The sequence below is a fragment of the Cylas formicarius genome, unplaced genomic scaffold, assembly GCF_029955315.1.
Source record: "Cylas formicarius isolate icCylForm1 unplaced genomic scaffold, icCylForm1.1 PGA_scaffold_7__23_contigs__length_41026272, whole genome shotgun sequence".
In the NCBI taxonomy this organism is placed as follows: domain Eukaryota; kingdom Metazoa; phylum Arthropoda; class Insecta; order Coleoptera; family Brentidae; genus Cylas; species Cylas formicarius.
In genome coordinates, this window is record NW_026844352.1 from 12,209,424 (window position 1) to 12,233,211 (window position 23,788).

The 23,788-nt window shown below is 35.5% G+C and overlaps 1 protein-coding gene across 1 annotated transcript; it reads left to right on the top strand.

Moving 5' to 3' along the window:
* Window positions 1-1,038: 1,038 nt before the first annotated feature.
* LOC132704483 (acylcarnitine hydrolase-like) lies at window positions 1,039-21,001 on the top strand. Its single transcript, XM_060674496.1, has 12 exons — window positions 1,039-1,143; window positions 1,325-1,372; window positions 3,923-3,988; window positions 13,309-13,440; window positions 13,562-13,735; window positions 16,030-16,360; window positions 16,420-16,628; window positions 18,330-18,357; window positions 18,612-18,838; window positions 18,888-19,017; window positions 20,583-20,715; window positions 20,773-21,001. Exons 1-12 carry the CDS (start codon window positions 1,039-1,041, stop codon window positions 20,957-20,959), a joined length of 1,770 nt encoding a protein of 589 aa, XP_060530479.1. The 3' UTR covers window positions 20,960-21,001.
* Window positions 21,002-23,788: the final 2,787 nt, after the last annotated feature.

Below are 23,788 nucleotides of genomic sequence, written 5' to 3' on the forward strand. Positions count from 1 at the left end.
TCCATCCAGGAAAAGGCAAATAGTACATATGCAACCCATCTTGAGGCTTGAGGCTTTAGGCTTTACAAGCCTGCGGAGTGAGGGGGGTTGTATTGGTGGTTTTTGGGAGCTACCTTACAGACCACCCCCAACAGGTCAAGATCGGAAAGACTATGAGCGAGATCGGAACAGTTAAACTCGGCATACCACATAGTTTTCTCTGCAGAAACTTGGTCAGAAGTCAGAGAACAGGTAAAGACGACTTTTATGTGCAGAATGTAGTTTAAATATTGAAAAAACACACTATATTGTGAACAATGCAACCGAACCCCTGAAAGAGTGCGCCTGTATCACATATTTAAGTGTAGTGATAGATAACCATTTAAAATGAGATCAACATATTCTTTGCCTGTGCAAGAAACTGGGATGCATCACACATACATTCTATCTATTTTAAATTATGTAATATAATTTTATATATTATAACCTACAAAGCAGTAGTGGGGTCCCTATAAAATTAGTGCTGGCATACTGGTATTGGGAGGAGCACAGAACTATCATCTAAACTAAATAAAATAACAAAGAACTATATTTTGCGCACTTTAGTGAGAAAACCAAGACTATATCCATATCTCTTGTATTGTGGCGATATATTTGAAATTAGGAGTTTGTAAATAATAACTGCATGTAGTTTGGTCCATACAAATGAAAAATTTTATCTTATTTAATAATAAATAATAATTAAAACACACTTTTGAAATTATCTTACAGTTCTCGATATTAGTAAATGAGGTGCCTTATTTTTTTTTTGTTTTTTTTTATACTGTTGGTATGGTTTTTTTGCCTTTTATTTTCGGATATATTTTCAATGTTTCCAAACCTTTTATTATTATTATTATTTATTTTTTTTCCTCCTTATTAGGGTAGCAGCTTTAGTGGGGTTTATTAACCAGTCACTAAAATTGTGGGGGGGGGAAGGTTTATGTCTCCGGGATATTCAGGGTCTTTCGGACGATTTTGCAAGTTTCAAGTATTACGGACTTTTGCATTTTTGTAACGATGGTTTTATTCGTTATATTCAGTCTATCCAGGTATCCTGCAAGCTTCTTGGTAACTAGCCCAGTGGCTGATATAATTACAGGGATAACATGTACTGCTTTTAGGGTGAGTATTTTTTAATATTCCTCTGCCAAGTCGTAATACTTATTAATTTTTTCTCTTTCTTTCTGTTCCAGGTTGTGGTCCGAGGGATGTGAGACGTCGATGAAATACGCCTTTTTATTAGCCTTATCCAGCAGAATAATGTCTGGTCTATTGCTGGCTATTGGTTTATCTGTTACTATAGGTGTATCCCAGTATAGCCGATAATTTTCGTTATCAAGAACTGGAGCAGGTATGTATTTAAAATATGGACTGTATTTTCCCTCTCCTAGGTTGCATAGCATTGCTAGTTCTTGGTGTACAATATTTGCTGTTAAATTGTGCCTTTTGGTGTATTCAGACGGAGCTAGCGTTTGACATCCTGCTATTACCTGTTCGATCTTCTCTGGCACCCGTCCACACATACGACATTTATCATCATCTATTCTGATCTTTTGGATATACTTCTTATAATTCCTAGTCGCTATGCTTCCATCCTGAATAGCTGTGATAAATCTTTCAGTTTCAGCGAATAGCTGCCCCTTAACTAACCAATTTGTTGATTCGCTCCCAGCAGTTTTTAAACTAGCTGGATATTTTCCATGTAGGGGCTTACTCAACCACTTCTCCTTTACCTCATCAAGTGTTGGTATCTCTTTTATTTCATTTTTTCTGAGATCTACAGTTGAGTATCTATCCGACTGACAAGCGAGCTTATGCAACGTCGAAGTATCTTTTTTACGGTGGAAGAACTTCTTTAACTGATTTACTTGACGCGTATGCAGTATGTTGAGGTCAGCCAATCCTCTTCCGCCCGTCGATCTTGGTAAGTATAGCCTTTCAGTGCATGCCTTAGGATGGTGAATTCTATGCTCTGTCATGAGGGTCCTTATTTTCCTGTTCAGCCTCTCCAAGTCAGTGTTAGACCATTTTAATATACCAAACGTGTACGTGATTACCGGTACCGCCCATGTGTTTACAGCTTTAATTTTGTTTTTTCCGTTTAGTTCCGTTTTTAATATTTTTATCACCCTGTTTTGCAGTTTAGTTTCTATATTAGCCTTAGCATTGTTCTGATTAATATTAAAATTCTGCTCATATCCTAGATATTTATAATACGCGTTGTTAAGATACATTATTTCGGTCTCAGATTCCAGCTTATCATAAGTTTTTGGTATACCTTTATGAGCTATAAGTTTGGCACACTTATCCAACCCGAATCTCATTTTGATGTCATCTGAGAATTGTTGTGTGAGTTGGATTAATCTATTCAGTGTGTTTTCAGATCCCGCATATAGCTTCAGATCGTCAACGTAAAAGAGGTGGCTTAGTTTATACTTTTGGTCTCCATTTTTCAGCTCGTATCCTAGGTTCGATCTTTTTAAGGCCCAGGAGAAGAGATCCAGGCTCAGGATAAACCATATAGGGCTTAGCGCATCGCCCTGGAAGATTCCACTTCGTATTGGTATTTCTTCGGTGTTCACAGATCCAGTATCAAGGTTTACAACTAATTTGGTCTGCCAGTTTTTCATACACCTTTCTAATAGATTGACTATCTTCTCATCGATTTTATAGAGTCTTAAGCATTCAATTAGCCAAGAGTGTGGCACCGAATCGAAGGCTTTTTGATAGTCAATCCATGCCACTGCGATATTGCGTGATCTGAGACGGGCATCGTGTGTAGTAATGGTGTCTATAATCAGTTGTTCTTTGCAGCACTGAGACCCATAACGACATCCTTTTTGCTCTTCTGTTAAGATATGGTGTCTTTCTAGATGCTTAGATACCTTTGTGGCTATTATTGAGGTGATTATTTTATATAGCGTCGGAAGGCAAGTTATTGGTCTATAGTTCTTAGGGTTTTCTGTTTGATCTGCCTTTGGCACCATGTAGGTAATACCTTTTGTTAGAAATTCTGGCAAGTCACTATCGCCATCCAATATTTTGTTAACCTCGCTTGTCAAATTTTTGGTTACAGCTACTTTCTTCCACCAGTAGTTGTGCAGGTGGTCTCGTCCTGCAGCCTTCCAGTTATGTGCCCTTCTTAAAGCCGCTATTACGTCTTGTTCCTCTACTTTTATAGGCTCCATGTCCGCTATAGTGGCGCAGTTATTTTTTTCTTCTTGTAGCCAAACCGCATCCTTATTATAGTTGCCCTTTTCTTCCCAGATATTTGCCCAGTACTTCGTCAGTCTTTCTACGTCAGGTGGTTTTCCCTGTTTCACATTTTCTTCATTTAATTGTTTATAGAATGACTTCTCACTGCTGCCATATTTTTTATTATCATTCTTCCTTTAATAGCTAATATTATATCTTCGCAGCCTTTTACCGAGCATTGCAATTTTCTGTTTTAGATTATCCTTTAGTATTGCCATCTGTTCGTTGTAATCTGGACTACCAATACATATTTTTCTGTCCTTAAGGTATTTTTTACATTCCTTTTTTAATTTTTTACATTTGTTGCCTCTTACCCACTCATATAGTTATGTCAGTATGCTTCTGTAGTTTTTAATATTTTTTTCAATTCTGGTCTTCCACGGTGGGGAATTTTGATTACTGGATCTTCCTTTATCACCTACTATTTTAATACGCATATACTGAATTGTTGTTATAGCAGCAACATATACGAGGGCCTGGATATCGCTTAATGTGGCCACAGGGCTTAGTACTTTGGGTAGTTCATTATTAATAACTCCGAGGCAAAAGCTGGTTTTCTTATTAGGTCGTATTTTAGGCAGCCTAGGGCGTCTTTCCGGATCTATTTTACTATACTTTACTAATATTTCTGTTTTTTCTATTTCAGGTTCGACTTCTGCGTTTCTGTTGCTGTGAGCAGTCAATTCTTCATCAACCTCAGCGACCCCATCAGGTAAGTTATCGTTGTTAAAAATGATATTATCATTATCATGTTCAGGTAAGTCATTATTATGTCCAATCAGCAATGTCTCAACCTCTTACTTAATTTTTCCGATCTCCAGTTGTGACAAAAGTTTATGAGCCCTGATTGAGTTTAGTTGACCAGCTAGCTTTTGTTCTGCGAATTTTAAGTCTGGTCTAGCTCGGTTACTAGTTTTTTTCTAAATCCCTGCTTTTCCCGTTCACCATTCGTACAGAGGAAGTACGCACGCATTAAATCAGTATTGTCTTGAGTAGACCATTTGTACCTGCGCGTTATGTTTCTGGCAATCTCTGGGGTGACTGCAGCTTCTTGCTGGGTCAAATCCTCTGAATGAGTCGCCGTTCTTCCTCTAGCCATTGTCGTTTGCCGTCTTGTGGTTCCGCTACCTGAAGCCGCGCCACTCGCCTCACGATTCTCCAGGCCAGGCTGAACCTCCGGACGGCTCCGAGAAGAGTCAGCCCGCAACTCTTCACCGCCCGGGTATCTATATTTCCTTGTCTGTACCATCACCAATTTTTGGGTATTGCAAAGTAAGCCTTTGCTGGTAGGCCTCCGATAGCCTTTATTCCCAGCCGCCTCTGACATGAGGTACAGACGCTGTTGGACGGCCGCTCTTCTAGAGACAGCTGCCATCCCCGCGGAGCTCTCATACGCCCCAGTCACGGTGACCGGGCCGGTGGAATCTCCGCGGTCCCTTTAAGGCAGGGGCTACCAACTGAGGTAGGTGGGGTCGTTGCTCCCCAAAGCACTAGCAAGCCTCAGCTAGAGCTCCTCTGCCTTATTATTATTATTATTATTATTATTATTATTGTGCGCGCCGTGCCTAACCTCTATTGTGCATTTCTATCGTCTCTAAAAACAATCTCTGTTTGTCTATTTGAAGTCAAATTAATTTATTAAAAACGGTTCATCGTGCGATTTAGTGTGTGTAGTACGTAATAAACTGTTATCAGCATCTTTCGTTTCGTAAAAAGTGTAATCTCACGTGCAACACGTGTTCATGTTAGAATTTAGACAATATTTTTTTGCTTCACGTAGTGACACTGTGCGACCGGGAAGCGACGGCGTGCACGGTCGGTGAATAGTAGTCAATTTTTATTGAGATCAATATCGTTTTACAAAGTAAAAATCTAGCCGACTGTGCGGTTGAAGGCTCTTTTGGTATAGTTAAAATTATGGCTGATCAAAGCAATGCTAAACCTTGTAAAAGGTGTAAGAGCGTGGCAGGTACTGGTCTATTGTGTATCAAGTGCGGCACGATATCGCATAAATCGTGCGTGAAAATCATGAAAAACACGAAAATTTTAGGAGGCAACAAGATTGATTGCTGTTCCTACGGAGGCGAATCCTTGGAGTCGGGTCTAATTCCTGATGATTCGGGAGCAAACGCTCCATTTGATGCCGCAAAAGAAATCATGTATTTAAAAGAACTTTTGAAGCAAAAAGATCTTGTTATCGAAAATCAAGCCATAGCCATTACCGCTCTAAAAGAACAGGTGAGCCTACTAAAAAGCAGCAGACTCCTTGAAGGGCAAACTCTGGATTCTGCAAATAGGGCTAAATCATCACAGACAGGTCCAATTAAGCAAAACGCCCCCAAGTCGGAGCACCTGAATAAAATTACAAATAAAGAACTATCTAGTGCAGTCAGTGAGGCTGTGTCACGTCAGATATGCTCTGAAATAATAGAACTGGATGGTGGGTCCAAACGCAAAAGTTCCAGAGTCCTAAACGATAGGGTCAAACCGCTTAAAGGTTCTCTTAGCGATAACTCTAAATGTGCACTTCGAGTTGCTGAACGTAAAATCAGTTTTCACATTACTAAACTGCATCCGAATACCAAAGCTGAGGAGGTCCGACAATATCTAGCACCGATAGTTAGTGGAGTAGAAGTGTTCCAGGTCCCATCAATGTATCCTGAGAGTTACTCCTCGTTTAGGGTATCGGCCATGGATCACGAAGCGCAAAAAATTCTGGATACTTCCATCTGGCCCACGGGTGTGTTGATAAATCATTTTTTCCCCAGGCGTCTGACAAGAGGAAAAACCGATCCAATTCCAGTATCAACAGAGAGACGTCTAGTGAGGGAGAATCCCGACCCAAGACTACCGATGGAGGTAGGAACAGCATTAATATCTTGAGCTACAATGTGCAGGGTCTCCTAAGTAAAGTCGATGTGATTACTGAATATCTAAATTCTATTGGTTTTGACATTGTATGTTTCTGTGAACATTTTGTAAATGGTGAGGAGTTGCTTAATATTATTAAGGTTCACAATTATAAATTAGTTGAATATTATTGTCGTCTCAGTACCTCCTGAGGAGGAACTGCTATATATGTTAAAAATAATATTGCCTGTAGCAGTCTTAATCTGAGTAAATATTGTCTGGATCTTCACGCAGAGTTTTGTGGTGTGGAGATACCAGTGCTTAATCTTATTTTAATCAATGTTTATCGCTCTGGCTCTAGAGGCAATTTTTCTATATTTGTAGAAAAACTTGAACTCTTGCTCGCTGAAAGCTTAATATTTTGACCTTACCATCACTATTTATTTACTATACAGTCACTCTCATACATGAGCTAAAGAACGATATGCCTAAGCACTGTGATCGCCACAATCAGTACACCAGGGGATCTGAATTAATTGTCCAGGGCCATTCTAGGCTGCGCACATCCGAGTTAAATAAATTGTACATTAATTACTACAATGTTCTACCAACCGTTGTCAAGGATCTGCCATTCACTAAATTTTGTAATATAATAAAACAATTTCTATTGGAGAACGCATTCTATACTGCAGATGAGTACATCCGTGTTGCGTCACGAGTGTCTCCATAATACTAATTGGGAATTTATTTATTTATTTATTTACTTATTTTTTTTTTACCTAATTTTTGTTTCAATGTTTGGTGTTTGTCTATCTGATAATTATGTTGCTCTCTATGAATGTTATTAGAATGTGTTTGATATTGTGACTTGCCATTTGTTGTTCTTGTAATGTATTTAATGGCCAATAAAGTCTAAAGTCTAAAGTCTATTATTATTATTATTATTATTATTATTATTATTATTGTTATTATTATTATTATTATTTATACTCATATCTAATCTTCTGTAACGAGGAAGGTTTGGACAATCAGGCATATACAGGTATTAATTTAAGAGTGTGTAAGTGTAGTAGTTATAAGGTTTTCTGTGGAGTAATTATTGTTGTGGATTAAGTTGAATTGTGAATTGATTAATTGATTGACTGATTGATTAAAATATGTCAATATTTAATAAAATTAATTAGACTTAAAAAAAAACAATGTAATAAATTATAAAATCGCAAACATAATTCTGACAAAGGGAAAAACAAAACAAAAACATTCAAATTTGCTTTAACAGAAGTGCAGTCCAGAATATCCAGATCTTTGATTTGACATTAAATTCGTCATTTGTCAATAAAAATTGCCGAAGAAACAATTTCCATAAAATCGTTTTACGGTAAAATGAGTACGAATGCAGAAACGTTTAATTTGTTGTCCAGCCATCTTATGCTTGCTTTAAAATTACAATTTCTCCCAAACGTGTTTCTTGATTGATTGTCGTAAATTTTGTGGCAGTTTTGAACCAGTCGAATACTGCTTCGTCTACCCTCCTCGCAAGTCGCTTTTTTTAAACGTTTTTTGTTTCGACAGGCTGGACAAAGAGCGCAAAGAACAACCGCAACCGATTTGAAATTGTTTGCACCTTCCAAAATATCAAAAGTTCCCCTTCGGCCACAATCAAATCAAAACTTTTTTTAGACCACTGGAATCTCTGAATTTTGCACAGTTGTGGGCAACCGTTTTGAAAATTTGAACATAACCAAAACTAACCAAACACTTTTTTATACCATTTTAAAATGCCTAAATTGTGCACAGCCAATTTACACCGTCAAATGCAAATTTTTTTTAAATTAGTGTTAGTTGTTTAACTCAGAAGGAACGAAAGATCTCGTCTAAAGGCATAAATCTGTAATTAATAATGAAGCAAAAAACTTCACTCCAAATCGTACGGAAATGTTACCTTTATATTTTTATCTGGGAAACCTGTTCACTTTTTCTTCTTTAAGCTATATTGTACTATAAGGTGCACAAATTTAAAATTTGTATATTGTTTATGATGGCATCTGCTATTCCGTTTTTCCGCGCACCTGTCTGTACTTTTTTAATAATCTTATATTTTACCTGAATGTATATTTTCAACTACCTAATCTGATCAATAATTGTTGTATAATTGCGCCAACTCTTTCGGCCTCCCACGTATTTCAATTTCAACGTTGTTGAGTGATTCACCTTGAAATATTGGGTCTTATCGCGAAATTCGAGTTATCAAAAAACCAAAATCATTTATTTTTCAGATTTAAGGAATGATCGATGTTCGACTTATCAGGAGGTCGACTGTACTTATATAAATTATTATAACTAAAAAACAAAATTATTATTTTTTACAAAAAAATTGGCAATAGGGAGAAATAGTAAAGAAAAAATAAAAATTAAATGTTAAAAAAGAGGAAGAGCCACTATTTGCTTCTAATCCTCTCTAATCTCTAATTTAACAATCCTAAAAATGCGTATAGAGTTCGGATAAGTTGAACTGCGGAAACCAGGGTTTTATCTTGCCCAAGAAGGTTTTGAGCGAGTATTGTCTCTGTATAGTCATAGTTTAGTTTTAAGTTTCCTAAAGACAACGTCAAATGTGCTCCATTTTTAAGGGGAGGAGCTTTGGATGAATCTCGATAGACAAACGAAAACTCGGGAGTCTATAGAAATCTATAAACAACCTGACAATCTTAACCGCGACTCAAGTCTTTATCTGTCACCAATATGGGAATCACTTACCTCCGCCCCTCTCAAACAAAATATAAGCAGGTACAGAGTAAAATGCGAGCCAGTTGCAGTCAAACTCTGAAGAAGGCAACAGGATGACGAAACGTTAGCAAGTTAGACTCAGCAAAAACCGACGCAGGAGGAATCCAGAAGTTTTACAGTATTACAGTAGCCTGTGGAAGTTTCTTTGAATAACTATGTAGCATATATTTTTGATATACCTACATTACCTACCATTGAATAAAGCAAATACACTAACCATAAATAGAGTAGTCAAACTATAAACTAACTTTACTAAAATACTGAATGTTTTCTTTGTCGCCTACCTTGACAATATTAAGTTCAAGAAATCCCATACGCAAGAAGTCGGATCCACTTCTTAACACCACTATACTATACTATATCTACGACACACAATCCTTCATAAGACTACAACATTCCGCAAATTACTCCCTCCTTTTTCGTTAAATTTTTGAAAAATTTTCACTGACTGGTCATCATTCCAACTTTTACTTTAATATGGGAAAATACTTCGTACCATTTATTTCTTTTACTTCTGTTAGTTGTCTTGCAACTGTAATAATAAATAAAAAGTTATTTTAAAATTTATGAATTAAAATCTCCGGATTTAAATCTTAATGACGCCAATTTTCAGATGAGTGACTGCTTAATATAGGAATAGATAGAAGCTTGAGCTTTATTAAAATGGTGCAAAATGAGTGTAATTTTTCTTTCTAATGTTTATGTTAGGCATATTCCACAACCCGTCATAACTCTTAACACAATCTGACTATTCAAAAATTTTCCCTACCGCAACAATTTTACAGATTCCTGGAAAGATTTTTTGTCGTAAAAAATTCTTCTTTTTTAAAGCTTCGAATAATTACGCGGTTTACGCTTTTTGCTGTCCCTAACAATGTGTCAACAAGATGTAAATCACATGCACTTCAAAGTTATCTGAATTTTTTAAATAATTTATGATTCATTTGTAATGATAATAATCATCTCACGCAACTATTTAATCGAAGATTGGAACAATTCTATTCATTATAAGTTGATGTTCTAAACTCATAGTGCATCATGAAGTTGTTCTTAAGTCTTTTATTTGTTTCACCTGCGGTAAGTCTATATTACGATCACGAACGTATATATCTAAACTTCATTGTTACTAAAGCTACGATTAAGGCATATAACTTTCATTTAATTCTTCTAATGGGACACTGTGCATTAGCCATCCCCTTTTTTAACATTAAAAAATAATAAAATAAATTTAAAATCACGGGAAAATGACGCAAATATGTTGGGGGAATTGTTCTTTAAAATTTAATTATATGTCCTCCCAGTGTCAATAACAAAGAAGTTTGCAATAGTCCTGGTTCGATATGTATCTACACGTTGCGCAATGTTAAATAGCTCTGTCGAAGAATAACTAAAAACACTCGGGGAGAGTCTCCATTTTCCACTTCGCAAATCGCCGACGAAGGCGCTTAGCAACAAAAGAAAAATGTAAATTTGGATATTATTTTGGCAATTTATTATTGCATTATACCCCAACTATAAGTTGGGGTTTACCTTCGTGGAATGACGTCACTTTTTGTTATTTTTATTTAATCTGTCAACTGACACAGACAAAACAAAAAATTAAAAAAAATATTGTCGTTTCTTTATAACAGTCAATGCCGATTTTAGTTATGCGTCTTTCAGAATATATTCGTGAAAATTGACATTGATGTGATTCTTCATAAACTTTTGCAAGATGCCGCGCAGATACAATTAACAATTACAGTTAGGAGTTTGGAATATATTGCCTTTTTTTCCATTAGAAAAAGGTCAAGCTCAAAATGCATTCCTTCGGCATATTGATACTGTAATTGAACGAACTTCCAATGCAACACTACTTAACGAAACAACAATCATAAATATCAGTGTATACGTTTAGGTTAGGGATCATTCTTAAAATATAAATAATATAAGACATACGTTATTTGAAACTGTACTAGTACTATACTCATGCACTCCAAACTTGGGTTTATAAGGTACACTTTCGGGGTAACATTGCTTGCCTGAAGAAAAACTTAGTCAAAGGAATATTTTAAGCATTTTTAATTTTCTGTGGTATATTTGAACCTTTTACCTTACTATATCACAAACTATTCGAATTCACAACAGGTGTCGCTGTTTATAATATATTTTTTGCAAAAATGAAATATTAAAACGTTAAGACAACCTTTTGCCCTATAAAACGCACTTCTCCGAATCACCAACGTATTTTAAGTCAAACCTTTTATTTTCTGCATGACTCACGTGAAGGTTAATAATTCAAAATAGATTATTATCTTGAATTAAAGATTAGGTACATACAGGGGCTCGACAAAGAGTGTTGAAAAATTGGAAAACTTTAATAAATTAATTACACAGCAGTAGTTTCCGAGCCAATCCAGTCAAACTTTCTTTATTGATATTTTTGCAGATTGTGACTGAACAGAATTGCAAACAAATTAAATAGTCTTATGCAAAATACTTCCAACCCTCAAATCAATAATATTGAGATATTTGTAAATGAGCTTTTTTCCAAATAAGAAAATCTGTAGCCAACGCATACAAAATTGAATACAAAAAAACAGAGGCAACAGTACAACTATCATCTTACTTTACAGTATACCAAGTTTTCATTGATTTATTTTCTCAAAAATACCAAACATTTTGCAATCTGTATTAATATTTAAGTGAAAAATACACTGGAAGTGTGAGAAAATATACCATTGAGCGAGAAGTGCTATCTACTTACATAATATTATACCAGTGTCAAGTTAGCAGCCCAAATATGGAACCAGCCGAACCGATCAGTTGAGGCGGATGTTTTTAAGATAAATTTAAGAAGCAACTGTTTCACACTAAACTGAGGTTTGAATATTGAATCAAATACAAACCGATATACCGTGTTATACAGTATTTCTCATATCAGTTTACGAGAGCTGTTGTATGATGGAATGTTAAAATATTAAACCTCTTTTGGTTCAATGTGTACATAGAAGATAATTTTAGTTTTTACAGAAAAAAATATTTTTCTTTCTACTCCTTTTTCTGAAATTTCCAGATATACACCAATCATTTTGCTACGTTGGTTTCGTTACCTGCTGCGAGCGACTTCGGATATTTCCGAATTTGCAAGCTATCGGAGGTTTTCGGAGAATTTGCACAAGACTTAAATTTAGAAGTTTGTCAATTTTGACGGTCACGTCATATGTCACTCCGTGAATGTTGTTTTGCAAAAATGTCCTGAAAAACCCCAAAAGCAGTAGTAGAAAAAGTATAGTATATAAAACGTTTGGTAAAGTTTTTAATTCACTCGTTTATTGAGCATTCGGTGCTCTCCGCTCGTGCCAAATAAACTCGTGACTTAAATACCCGTTAAATGCCTATTAAATCAGCGGCAAAAAAAAGTGTAGAGCAACTGATGTGATAAGCTTCAGCTAACAAATAAAAGAATATAAATTTTGGAGTGGAATAAAGCAGTTATGATGTACCAGGCTATGGAATTATCTGTTCAATTTGAGGTTAGAATGCCGTTTACCAAACTAGTTGCATAATATGCTATTTCTACTGTAATCGAAATTAACACTGTTTAATTTCGATTAAAATATTTTCTTACACTCCCTTACGAGGGTAAAACGAAACGAATGAAAATATATTTTTCTACTTAAATCGAAATTCACAAACTTTCATTTCTTGATGAAAATGTGCCCACCGTGGATAACTTTCGTTTTTAGTTAAAATATTCGATTGCATTCCCATAGGATGAAATTAGAAAACCTAAAATATTTTTTTCTACCTGAATCGAAATTTACACCAGTTTATGGTAATGAGTTACCGGACCGCGTTACTTTAAATAACCTCTGGACAGAATACGATGATAGAGATGTAAAAGAAATTCCATGTTCGCCGCAAAAAAGCATTTTCTGTGGTCATAACTTTCGCTCAACATATTAAATTGATTGGGCAAAATTTAGAGATGGGTGGAAATTTTGATTTTTTTGGGAAACCATATTTGTCTCCAAGAAAGTGCGCAAAAATTAATACCGTTCCTAAGTTTTAATTTGGTTGAAGTCAGATGGGTACTTTGAAGTTTTTAAGATTCTAAACATTGCCCAGAAAGCTGGTCAAAATTTCAAATTGGTTGCGTCCAATCGGCCAAAATTCAGTGATTCTAATAGTGTAAAAAAGTTTTAACTTCCTAAAAATCGAGTGGGGAGGGGTTGTGGGGAAATGTTTGAGTTTGAGTGCTCACAAGTATTCTTAATAAGTATGGAAAACCTTCGAGATCGGCAATGTTTCTTACGCAAACGGAGAGTAGCCCTTCTGGTCTTTAGTTATTTTTCGATGGCAGCATGTATAAGCGACAAAATACTTAATAATTATAATCTGCCGCGATTCTAGTTTTCAGACATTATAGTCGATACCGCGGATGGTAAAGTTCGAGGGTCCGAACTTGTGTACCAAGACAAAAGCATATACGCTTTCCGAGGAATCCCGTTCGCGAAAGCTCCCATAGGAAACTTAAGATTTCAGGTAAAAAAATATCACCACGCAATGAATTTGGCATTATGTCTCTTAAAATATTGTTTAAAATTTCCCACTCTCTTATCTGAATGGTAAAATATTTTAACATATAATACATAATAACCATCAGGCTCCGGTACCGGCGGAACCATGGGAGGGTGTTTTCGACTCAAACAATGTAACTATATGTTGCATTCAAATGGATGATGGTTCCTCAACCACAACTAACCAAAGTATTAGAACAATCCAACAGCAGGAAACTGAAGATTGTCTCCGTATTAACGTGTTCGCGCCCAAAAGAAACGTAAGTTGTCAGAGACTTAAACTCAAAACTTCTTCTTCTTCTTCTGGACTTTGTTGACTGCTGCTCTGAATAATCCTCGTGTTGACAGGAAAAACCAACTTCTAAGATTTTCAACCAGGAGATTCTACGTCTTTCAGGTCCTCTTCGGCCCAAAATCTTTCCTTGGAGTATCAATTGCAGCAGACCATACCTCTTTTGGTTCCTCTTTATATGTCCCAGATATTCTAATTTGCATTTCTTAATGATGACTATTTCGGGGTCTTTCTGAAGAATTTCTAAAACTGTCTTGTTGGGAACGTGATCCATCCAGGAAATTCTAAGAATTCGTCTGTACAGCCACATCTCAAACGCTTTAAGTTCCTTCGTGGACGCTTCCGTCAATGTCCAGGGCTCGGCACCATACAAGAGTACAGACCAGACATAGCAATTAAGTAGTCTTAGTTTGATTTGCAAATTAGGGTATCTACTCTTAAACATGTTTCCCCTTCTAACGAATGCTTTCTCTATACGGCATTTTATTTCTACAGAGCGATCCCCGTGCACATTAATCGTAGTGCCAAATATATATAATTAGCTACTTTTTCGATTACCAATTGACCGGGTTGTATGTAATGCTTGCTAATTTCAATGAACTTGTTTTTTTTATATTAAGAGATAGGTCGTATTTAGTGTTGGCGTCAAAGACACGGTTCATCAATTCTTGGAGACCTTCGAGGGAATCAGCGAACACAACAGTATCGTCGGCGTAACGTATATTGTTCAGCCAATCTCTGTTAATCAGCACTCCGGCGTCCACATTCTCCAGTGCCATTTAAATATATGTAGAGATTAAATAAGGTCGGAGACAAAGCACAGCCTTGTCAGACACCGCGTCTTATATTTATTTCTTCCTTCCACTCTGACTCTGTGTTTGATGCCAGTACAGATTTATTATAAGACATAAATCTTTCTCATCAATGCCTATTGTTCGTAGAGCCTCTATCATTTCGTTGTATCGGATGTTATCGAATGCCTTCTGTTGGTCTATCAGGCAGAGGTATACCTTACAGTCAACACCCCCACAGCGCTGAAAAACAACCTGAATAGCAAATAAAGTTCTCATAGCAATTCTGAATCCAAATTGTGTTTAGATAAATTATTATCAGAAATAACTTAAGAAGGTGGCTTATGAGAATAATTAGTCTATAATCATCGCATTGTTTTGCACTGTTTTTCTTAGCAATAGGGATAAATGTGGATTTCAGCCAATCTTGTAGAATATCTCCGGAATCGTGAATATGGTTACATATTTTTGTCAGCCACATCTCTGTCCAGAAGTTTCAGGAATTCCACGTGAACGTCATCTGGTCCTGAAGCTTTTCCAGCTTTCATTTCTTTGACGGTAATAGGTGGGCCCCAGTTGGTGTTGATTATTGAGATGTCAGTTCTCTCATCCCGGAATAGAGTGCAAATATTTCAATTCTCCTGTCTTTATCTGTAATGAGATTGTTTTGGTCATCCAATAGGCGTTCCGCCATATGTGTTTTAAATAGACCACTTCTTTGCTCCTACGATGCCTGTTAAAGCTATCGTGTTTTTTTTCAAGATCTTCAATTTCTAAGCACTATTCTAAAGCCCATCTTTCTTTAGTCTGTGTTATTTCTTTTCGTATGGTTCTTTGAATTTCTCTGTATTTATCTTGAATCTTGTCTTTCAATCTGAGTATTCCGTCAGTCATCCATCGTTTCTTCTTTCTGTTTTTGTCAGGCCTCAGAATAATATCGTTTGCAGATTTCATAACAGATCGTAGTTTATTAATTTCAGTGTTCACCTCTTCAATAGTGTCATTGGCTTCTAATTTTCCAGACATGTGTTGTTTCACTTGATCTTTTATTGCTGGGTCCTTTAGTTTAGTCTTGTATTGGGAAACTACTAACCTTAATGTTCCGTGAGGGTTACAATATACAAGTTACAGCTAGAACAGAGTTTCTTATTCCTCTTAATTTAAATTCTGAGTTTTGATAACGTGGACAAAATAAAGTAAGCGCAGTGATGTGATCGCGGATAATTTATTGCTTATAATTTCAACATTTAAAATATCAATTACTTGTCTTTTTTTTAGGTCACTCTTTGCAAAATTAATTAATTATTGACTACTACGAATTAGGTTTGTGCCAGTTTAAATAATTAAATACAAATACCGTTATTTTTTCGGTTTATTGTAATCTTTTTTTAAAAGGCAATTTTCATTTCTTCCAATACATAAAATGTAATAGCAAATAAACAATTTCTTTTTTTTATTTACACTTTTTCAGAATACCGAGCTGTTACCGGTAATGTTCTCGATATACGGGGGTGGTTTTAAAATAGGATGTGCTACAGACAACCTTCTAACTCCTTACAAATTGGTAAACGACGGCGTGATAGTAGTTTTGGCGAACTACAGGTTAGGACTTTTTGGTTGGTTATCTACGGGAGACGATGTTGTCTTGGGCAACGCCGGGTTCAAAGATCAGTTGTTGGCTTTAAAATGGGTCCAAAAAAATATAGAACAATTTGGTGGCGATCCGACAAAAGTTACTATATTAGGACAAAGCGCTGGAGCCATATCGGTTGGGGCCCACATCGTCAACAAGAAATCTGCTGGTACTAATTTGTTTTAAATCTCAATTGTTTTTGTTACGATTATCGTCTTTGCATTTTAGGATTATATAGAGCTGCAATATGCCAAAGCGGATCCGCTTTGTTTAACATAGCATTGGTATCGCAATACGACCCCAAAGAAGTTGCCTACGATCTCGCCAAATTTATAGATCCTACAATTTCAGAGAGAAATACTTCTACTGAAATAAAAGACTTTCTTCAGAGTCAACCTGTCGACGTACTAAGTCAAGCATTTACAGCGAACCCGAAAGTAAGTTGCTACTACTAATTATTACTTTCTGTGAACGTCTAGTCTTAACCATATAGCTATTAGTTAATATAGTGCTAATACTATATTATAAAATATATATTGGACGCATGCCTCTACATCTCTAAACAACATTACCACTCACTTGACTTGTTTCCCTAGAACATTTAACAAGATCTAAGCATATTTCGAAAAAATACTGACGTGAAAATGTCGGGTCCAAACTTATTAAAAATCTGTCGGCGGCCATGTCGGTTGTTGAATGTGGATATTCTCAATTTTAATCTCTACTAGCCATATGGTCTTAATAGTAATTTTTTATTTCTGATAGAAAAATTTATTTTTCTATTTGGAAATCTGTCTAACTTCACTTATTTTTTTATCAACCTTATTTTTAATGGCACCCTATTTTCGTAAATTATTATTCGGAATCAATTTCTTTGTGAACATTTTCATGTGATGATGTTCCATTTTGCCTTGACACTTGGGATGTAAATAGCTTAGAAATTTTATCCGCTTCGACGAAGCTATGTGTACCCAAGATTTGATAAATAGTATATAATTTTAATATCAGTCACCCAACTAAGGGATACTGCACATTAAAACGTCACTTTAGTCACGGGCTCCGAGCGATCGAATGTTTTCAGTAAATTTTAAACATTGATAGTTTTTTGACGTTTATCATTTCCGGTGGTTACTCACTAGATGTATCCGTGCTGTTGTGTAAAAATGTATCTACAAACTTCTTGCCAAACTGGTCTCGCTTTAGAAGTTTATAAATAACCCATTAAAATAGCATATTATGGCACGCTCCGAGCGAAGAAGAATTAAAAAGGATCAACGAGTTGTACTTTTTCTTCCACTCTTAGGTTTTGGATACATTTTTGCAAATGATCACGAAAACATCCACTGAGTGACTTATCCCATGACCGTCAGACTTGACATCAAACTTCAAAATACCATGGCCAAAATCTACCGATCGCCCCCAAACCCGTGACTAGAACACGGAAAACGTCCAAAGTAGCTCGCGACCAAGTTTATGAGTATAATATAATCTTTCAGCCTGTTTGATCTGTACATAAGAACATTACTGGGTATTAAACAGTAGGAGTAGAAAAAACATATAATTTTAACTGTTTCAAGATCTCAGCTGATTTTTACATGCATTATGCTAAAAATATGATTATTTGTTTATTTTGGAATGTATTTCGGATTTTAAAAGATTTCATGGCGTATTCCTCACCCTAACATCCATCTTTGTCGATGTTCAGCCTCCTTTGTGTAGGTTCCTCCTTTCTAGCATTTTCTTGGTCTACTCTTTTTTCTTTGGTTTGGATTCCAGTTGACCATCCCCTCTAGCCATCTCACAATATTTAGAACATTATCTATTTGTTAAAGTGAGCCCTTAAACCCCAACTTTCGATCATATAAATATAATTTTTGCGGGTTTTGTTATATACTTGATCCAGAGTACTGAGACAAGTTGCCTGATGGCTCCTCTTCTTTGGGCCATTCTGATCTTTATCTCAGCGTCACATGATTCATTTTTTGTTATCATAACATACATTTCGACAGTTCTTACATCCAGTTCTATATTCTTGCGTTCTTGTGCGTTTCCTCTAATTACGGCATATTCCCTTTCAAGGGTATTGATCGAATATACATTAATTTGTAATTGTCTTGACATATATGCAATGTTTTTAGCTTCAGTTTGATCCGATCATCTGCACTGGTCGACTGCAGATTTTAAATAGATTTTTAAAAGTGTCGAGGCGATGTGAAACTCTTGGGCACAGACACTTTGTCTCCTATTTTCACACAGATTTGCCAAAACGTTCCTAAAAATACTTTAAGTCGCATTATTCTCGCAATTTTAACATCTGTATAATTCATTAAGTTCATTTTAAATAGTTTTCAAAAAAAACTCCAATAAATGAAAACTGAACCCAACAAAATCGGTGGTTGCAGTAGAACATACTAATTAAGAAACTTCATCATCATACAAAATCACATTACCTAATTTGCTGACATTTTTAGATCTTGATGCTGTTGAAGCAACTGCTCTAGAATACGATACCAACAGCCTCAGCTTGATACCCAGCGATTTGAAACCGTTAGACGGCGTCGATTTGAACGAAGTTGCAAATGTAATAAAAGAGACATACGTCGGCAAATCCGGATCATTTTCAACAAATTTGGCAGCTGTTGTGGAGGTAAACGAAAAGATGTATGTTAGCTGAATCATCATCTTATATATTTTAGTATAATAGCGACACCATGTTTATAATATCGGCGTTAAAGCACGCGGAACTCCAGTCGAAATATACGGCCGTTTACTTTTATGAATTCTCCTATGAAGGTCTTCCATCTCTATTCCATATTAATGTCGAAGGTGAGTACTGTACAGTGATATATGATAACACAATTAGAACATATAGAATCAATCACATTGACCATATTTTAATGACTGAGGGTATACAATCTGAAATTTCTGCCATCGGTTATGGGAAACTTATATTTTCAAGATCGTTGCACCGTAAGTGGATGTCAACTTGCTTTTCGTTTCTTTGGAAAATTTAACACTTGTGATGCTTTGTGATTTCTATAGAAATACAATAAATAAATAAATACATAAATACAATAAATAAATTACAAAAATAATTAGTATTAGACTTAATAATTTTCTTAATTATAAATATGTTCAAATAAGATAATGTTCTAATGTAAGATAATGTTGATATTTGTCTATTTGCTATGCCGTCATGTTTAGCTCCTATTACTTGAACATAAAATAAATATATTCCCAAAAATATAAATATTCGGAATGTACATTCTTAAAAAAACAAAAAATGTCAAAGGGTTCTTGACCCCCGCAAAAGCCCTGGTAACAATACTATGAAAATTAACAAACCTCTACATCGAATACCAGATTGACCTCATCAATTTTAGTATCATCCCAAATTTTGAGCTATGCATATACGGCTACTTCTGGGGTACCCTTAGGTTCACACTTGGGACCTCTATCTGTTTCAGGTATTGCAAATATCTTGCCTATGCAGAAGAATTTTGTCGCTTAGTTTAATTTCATTTAAATCTGTTATTTGATACTGTCACAGGTACTTAATATAGACAAATGCAATTTTATCAAATTTATTCGTAATTTTCATAAGCATTCGTACGAATATAATTTAAGCAATGTAGTTTTATAAGAAGTAGATTCTGTTTAAGATTTAGCCATTATTATGGGAAAAAAAAATTCTCCTTGCATATAGACTAAGTGATAGCTAAAACAAAGTAGTAGTCCGCAATATGAGGTCTGACATTGACTTAACAACTTAAGCAATTTTTTTTTCTCAAACCAATCGAATCCAGCAAAAAATTATCAAAGCAAACTACCTAATAGAATATATGAATGATATAATACATTCTTAAGTACATTTATGGAATATGGTGTACATATTTATATCTATTTAGTATATGGTTAAACTGGTATTAGTTTGTCATCCGTACACCATTATATACTAGTGAATATTGCTCAGAGCTCTTTGCCTGTTGATACGCCTCTGTGGTTAGATATTTAATATAAACAAATAAATAAACTAAAAATCTGTATCGAATTGTGTCACATAATTTGAAATGTCAAAAGTACATAAAAATATTTTTGCTTTATTTCCGTTTAATACAAGCTTACAAGTAAAAGTATTTTTATTTTATACAAGCTATTTATATAACCAATGAGAAAAATCCATTTTGCGAGACGATTTACAATTTTGTTCTATTCTATTCTATTCGTTTAGTATTAATCATTTTAGTAAGAGACAAACACCTGCCGAAAAACTTATAAGGTAGAATAATCACTGTTAGAGTTGAACTCTGCTCATTTTTATACTACAAGTGTTCTTAATCAATTTTAAACTTCCGCCACTGAGGTAAAATCGCGCTTTACACTTTGCGCAGGTCTGGAAGGCTACGTTGCGCACGGCGTAGAGTCTTATTATCTTTTTCCGAACTTGATAATACCGTCATTCCCGGAAGACAATTTGACGGGAGATAGACTAGTCAGACTTTGGACAAACTTTGCGAAAACGCTGTAAGTCTATTTTTTTAAGTTCGTTGACCCTACTCTAGCATTAATCTTTCTTTGTAGAAATCCCACTCCTGACCTGACGGATCCACTTCTTAACGTAACCTGGCCGCAAGTTTTGCCTGCGGATATTCAGTACTTAAACATCAATAAAACTCTAGACGCAAAACGAGACAGGAGAGCCAAAGAGTTTGCCATGTGGAACCAAACTTACTATACCTACGGCAAACAACCTTTTATAGGATTTTAAAATCCTACACACATTATTAACCAATGTTTAATTGAAAACAAACACTTTGAAAAAAAAACGAAAATTTCATTTTTGATTTTAGTTTTATAGTGCAAAGATTTATCAATCTGCAACTGAATCCATTGAAGATGAATCATACTTATAAACCTGAAATAATAACAATCTACTCTTTTACTTTAGAGAATAATAAGAGATAGTAAGATGTTCTAGTGAAGTTTCAAGGAGTTATTCTTGCATTACTAGCTTTCGTATGTGATATGTTCGCCTTCTCGGATTGGACAACTGAGAATTAACTTGTTGATTATGGATTAGGGTAGTTTGTATTCCATTGAAAAGCTCGCCACTTTTCGTTCGCTTTGCTAGATGTTCGAGAATGTTGCCAAATCCGAAGACAGATCTTCTCTCTCTGAAATAAAATCCTCGTAAGGATTTAAAATATCCATTTGATATATTTTTTTTTAGAAACGCTTTCAACTGTTCAGTCCTTTCCCTATGAAAATTTAATAGAAAATCACGTTGTCCCTTTGTATGGATGACCTTGCTACTTTCGAAAAATCTACATTTTTCAGCGTTATTTGAAATGGTTACCATGTAAATATTATATTAAAGCACTAGTATTCTATAAATTCATTTAATTCGAGCGATTCATTTGAAACTGAAATTTTCTACTCCCTTTTGCAAAATATCTAATTATACTCCAATCAAACGTGTGGAAAGTGTCATTTTACCATGTCAATTTCGTTTCCCACGGATCCGAGTCACTTCGGACATTTCCGGGATCTTACCGCACGGGTTCGGGAGTAATGAGATGTTTTCGGATATTTTACCGCACTGCTTGAGTTTTGATGTTTGTCAATTCTGATAATCACGTCAGTGAATGCATTCGTATTGTTTTGCAAAAATGTACCCTAAAACTAACGGTCGTAGAAAAATTATAGTATATGTTATACAAATGCCGTTAAAATACAAATAGACTCTTCGTCACACTCATCACTGTCTTCGTATGCAAGAGATCTTCATCCACTTGGTCAATGAACGCCAGAATTGTATAAAAATCAATAAAGATTAAATTTCAGTATTTGCTTCTTCTTCTGTGATAATTTCTACTGATGATGATAACCAATCTCTCTCGAATCATTTCCATTTTTATTTTTCTTTTTCAAAGTACCAACCATATTCAAGTCGATCTACATCTGAAAGATCTTTTTTATAGGCGTTCACCCAAATTATTCGATATATAAATTTTCCTGACAAGGTGTTGCAATTCTCTTTAATAAACTCCAAAGGACGCACTTGATCTAAGCAGGCATTGATGAAGACAGTGATTGAGAAGATAATTAAGATCTATTTGAACATAGACAGAACGAAGTTGCGGCAAGTAATACGAGAGGTTTGCTAAAAGAATAGAACACAATTTCTCTATCGATTATTACAACGTTGAGCAATCATTAATTGTATAGTAATATATGGTTGCGAGACCTGGACACTAAAGGAAGATACTGAGGAAAATATTCAGCCCAGCCAGGGAAAAAGGAACAGAACAATACCTAATGAAAAACTAACCAGGAATTCAAATATCTGCAGGCAGATGGTAATATAATAAACGAAGTAAAGACAGGGAGATTACAGTGGGCAGGTCACTTAAGACGAATGACAAATCTCGTATTAGGTGGAAAGATAACAATGAACAAGATCCAAAAGTCATGAACACTGAAGATGTCAAGGAAATAAGACAAGCCAGAAGAAGATTGAGGCATCTAGTGGTCCGCAAAAGCCCGCATATGATTGTGAAGCCAAAGAGGAGGAATTAAACACTTTGATTCTTTGAATTCTGACGATATATTCGTAATTTTTTTTTCTCTTGTAATTAAATACTTAAATTTAATTTCATATAAATTGCTCCGTCGCTAGCTAACCTAACTTACTAGAATTTCCAAAATTGAGTAAATGATGGAGACATTCTGGAACAATGGAAAATATCCTTCCTTTACATCAATTTACACAAAGGGTGCCAAAGAGGTGTGATAAAAATGGAGGTATCACGTTTATCAGCACAATCAACCAAGTTCAAGCAAAATTGAAAATAACAAGATTAAACATAAATACTTAGAGAGTGAAACAAAAGAACAAGCGGGTTTTCGCGTAGGACTGTCGACCTATTCTGCGTTATCCAGTTTACTAAGAAAATATCTACTTACAACCAGGAAATACTTGTTCGTGGACCTTAGAAAAACCTATGACAGCATGCCGCTAGTAAAACCTGGGAGGCATTAGATCGGACAATACCGGATATATCGGACAGCACCGTAATAAAGGCTGTTAAAGAACTGTTCAAATCAAAATCGGTACCAATCGATCTAACAGGTTTACACCAAACAAGGGCCTCAAAGAGAGGTGTTGCTTGTCACCCACACTGTTTAAGATTTAATTCGAACAAGCCTTTAAGATATGGAAGCGGAAATGCGAAAATACGATAATTCATCTTAATAATACAATCGTGTACACCCTTAGTTTTACAGATAATGAAATTGTCAAATTGCAACGGAGATGAACTTCTGGAGAAGAAGAGCAGGAAATTCAAAATGAGTTCACAGTGAAATAATTCATTCAATCATAAATCGACGAAATAAGAACAAAGCAACTACGGTGGGAGGGATGAAGGATAACGACTTCCTAAGCAAATACTTACTTGTTCACTTAATGGAAGAACAAAGGGAGGAAAGCCAAGAAGAAGCTGGATTGAAGGCTATAGATAAAGAGATCAAAGAGAGGGGACTAGAAGAAGACCTGCGGAATGATGGAGACCAATGGCAGTTGAGAATCGTAACA

Excerpts from the sequence above, each read along its gene's own strand:
- LOC132704483 (XM_060674496.1), top strand. The coding sequence starts at position 1,039 with ATGGTTTTATTCGTTATATTCAGTCTATCCAGGTATCCTGCAAGCTTC. Across the intron at positions 13,441-13,561 it reads TAGGAAACTTAAGATTTCAG|GCTCCGGTACCGGCGGAACC; the intron begins GTAAAAAAATAT and ends AATAACCATCAG. Across the intron at positions 18,839-18,887 it reads ATTTGGCAGCTGTTGTGGAG|TATAATAGCGACACCATGTT; the intron begins GTAAACGAAAAG and ends TATATATTTTAG.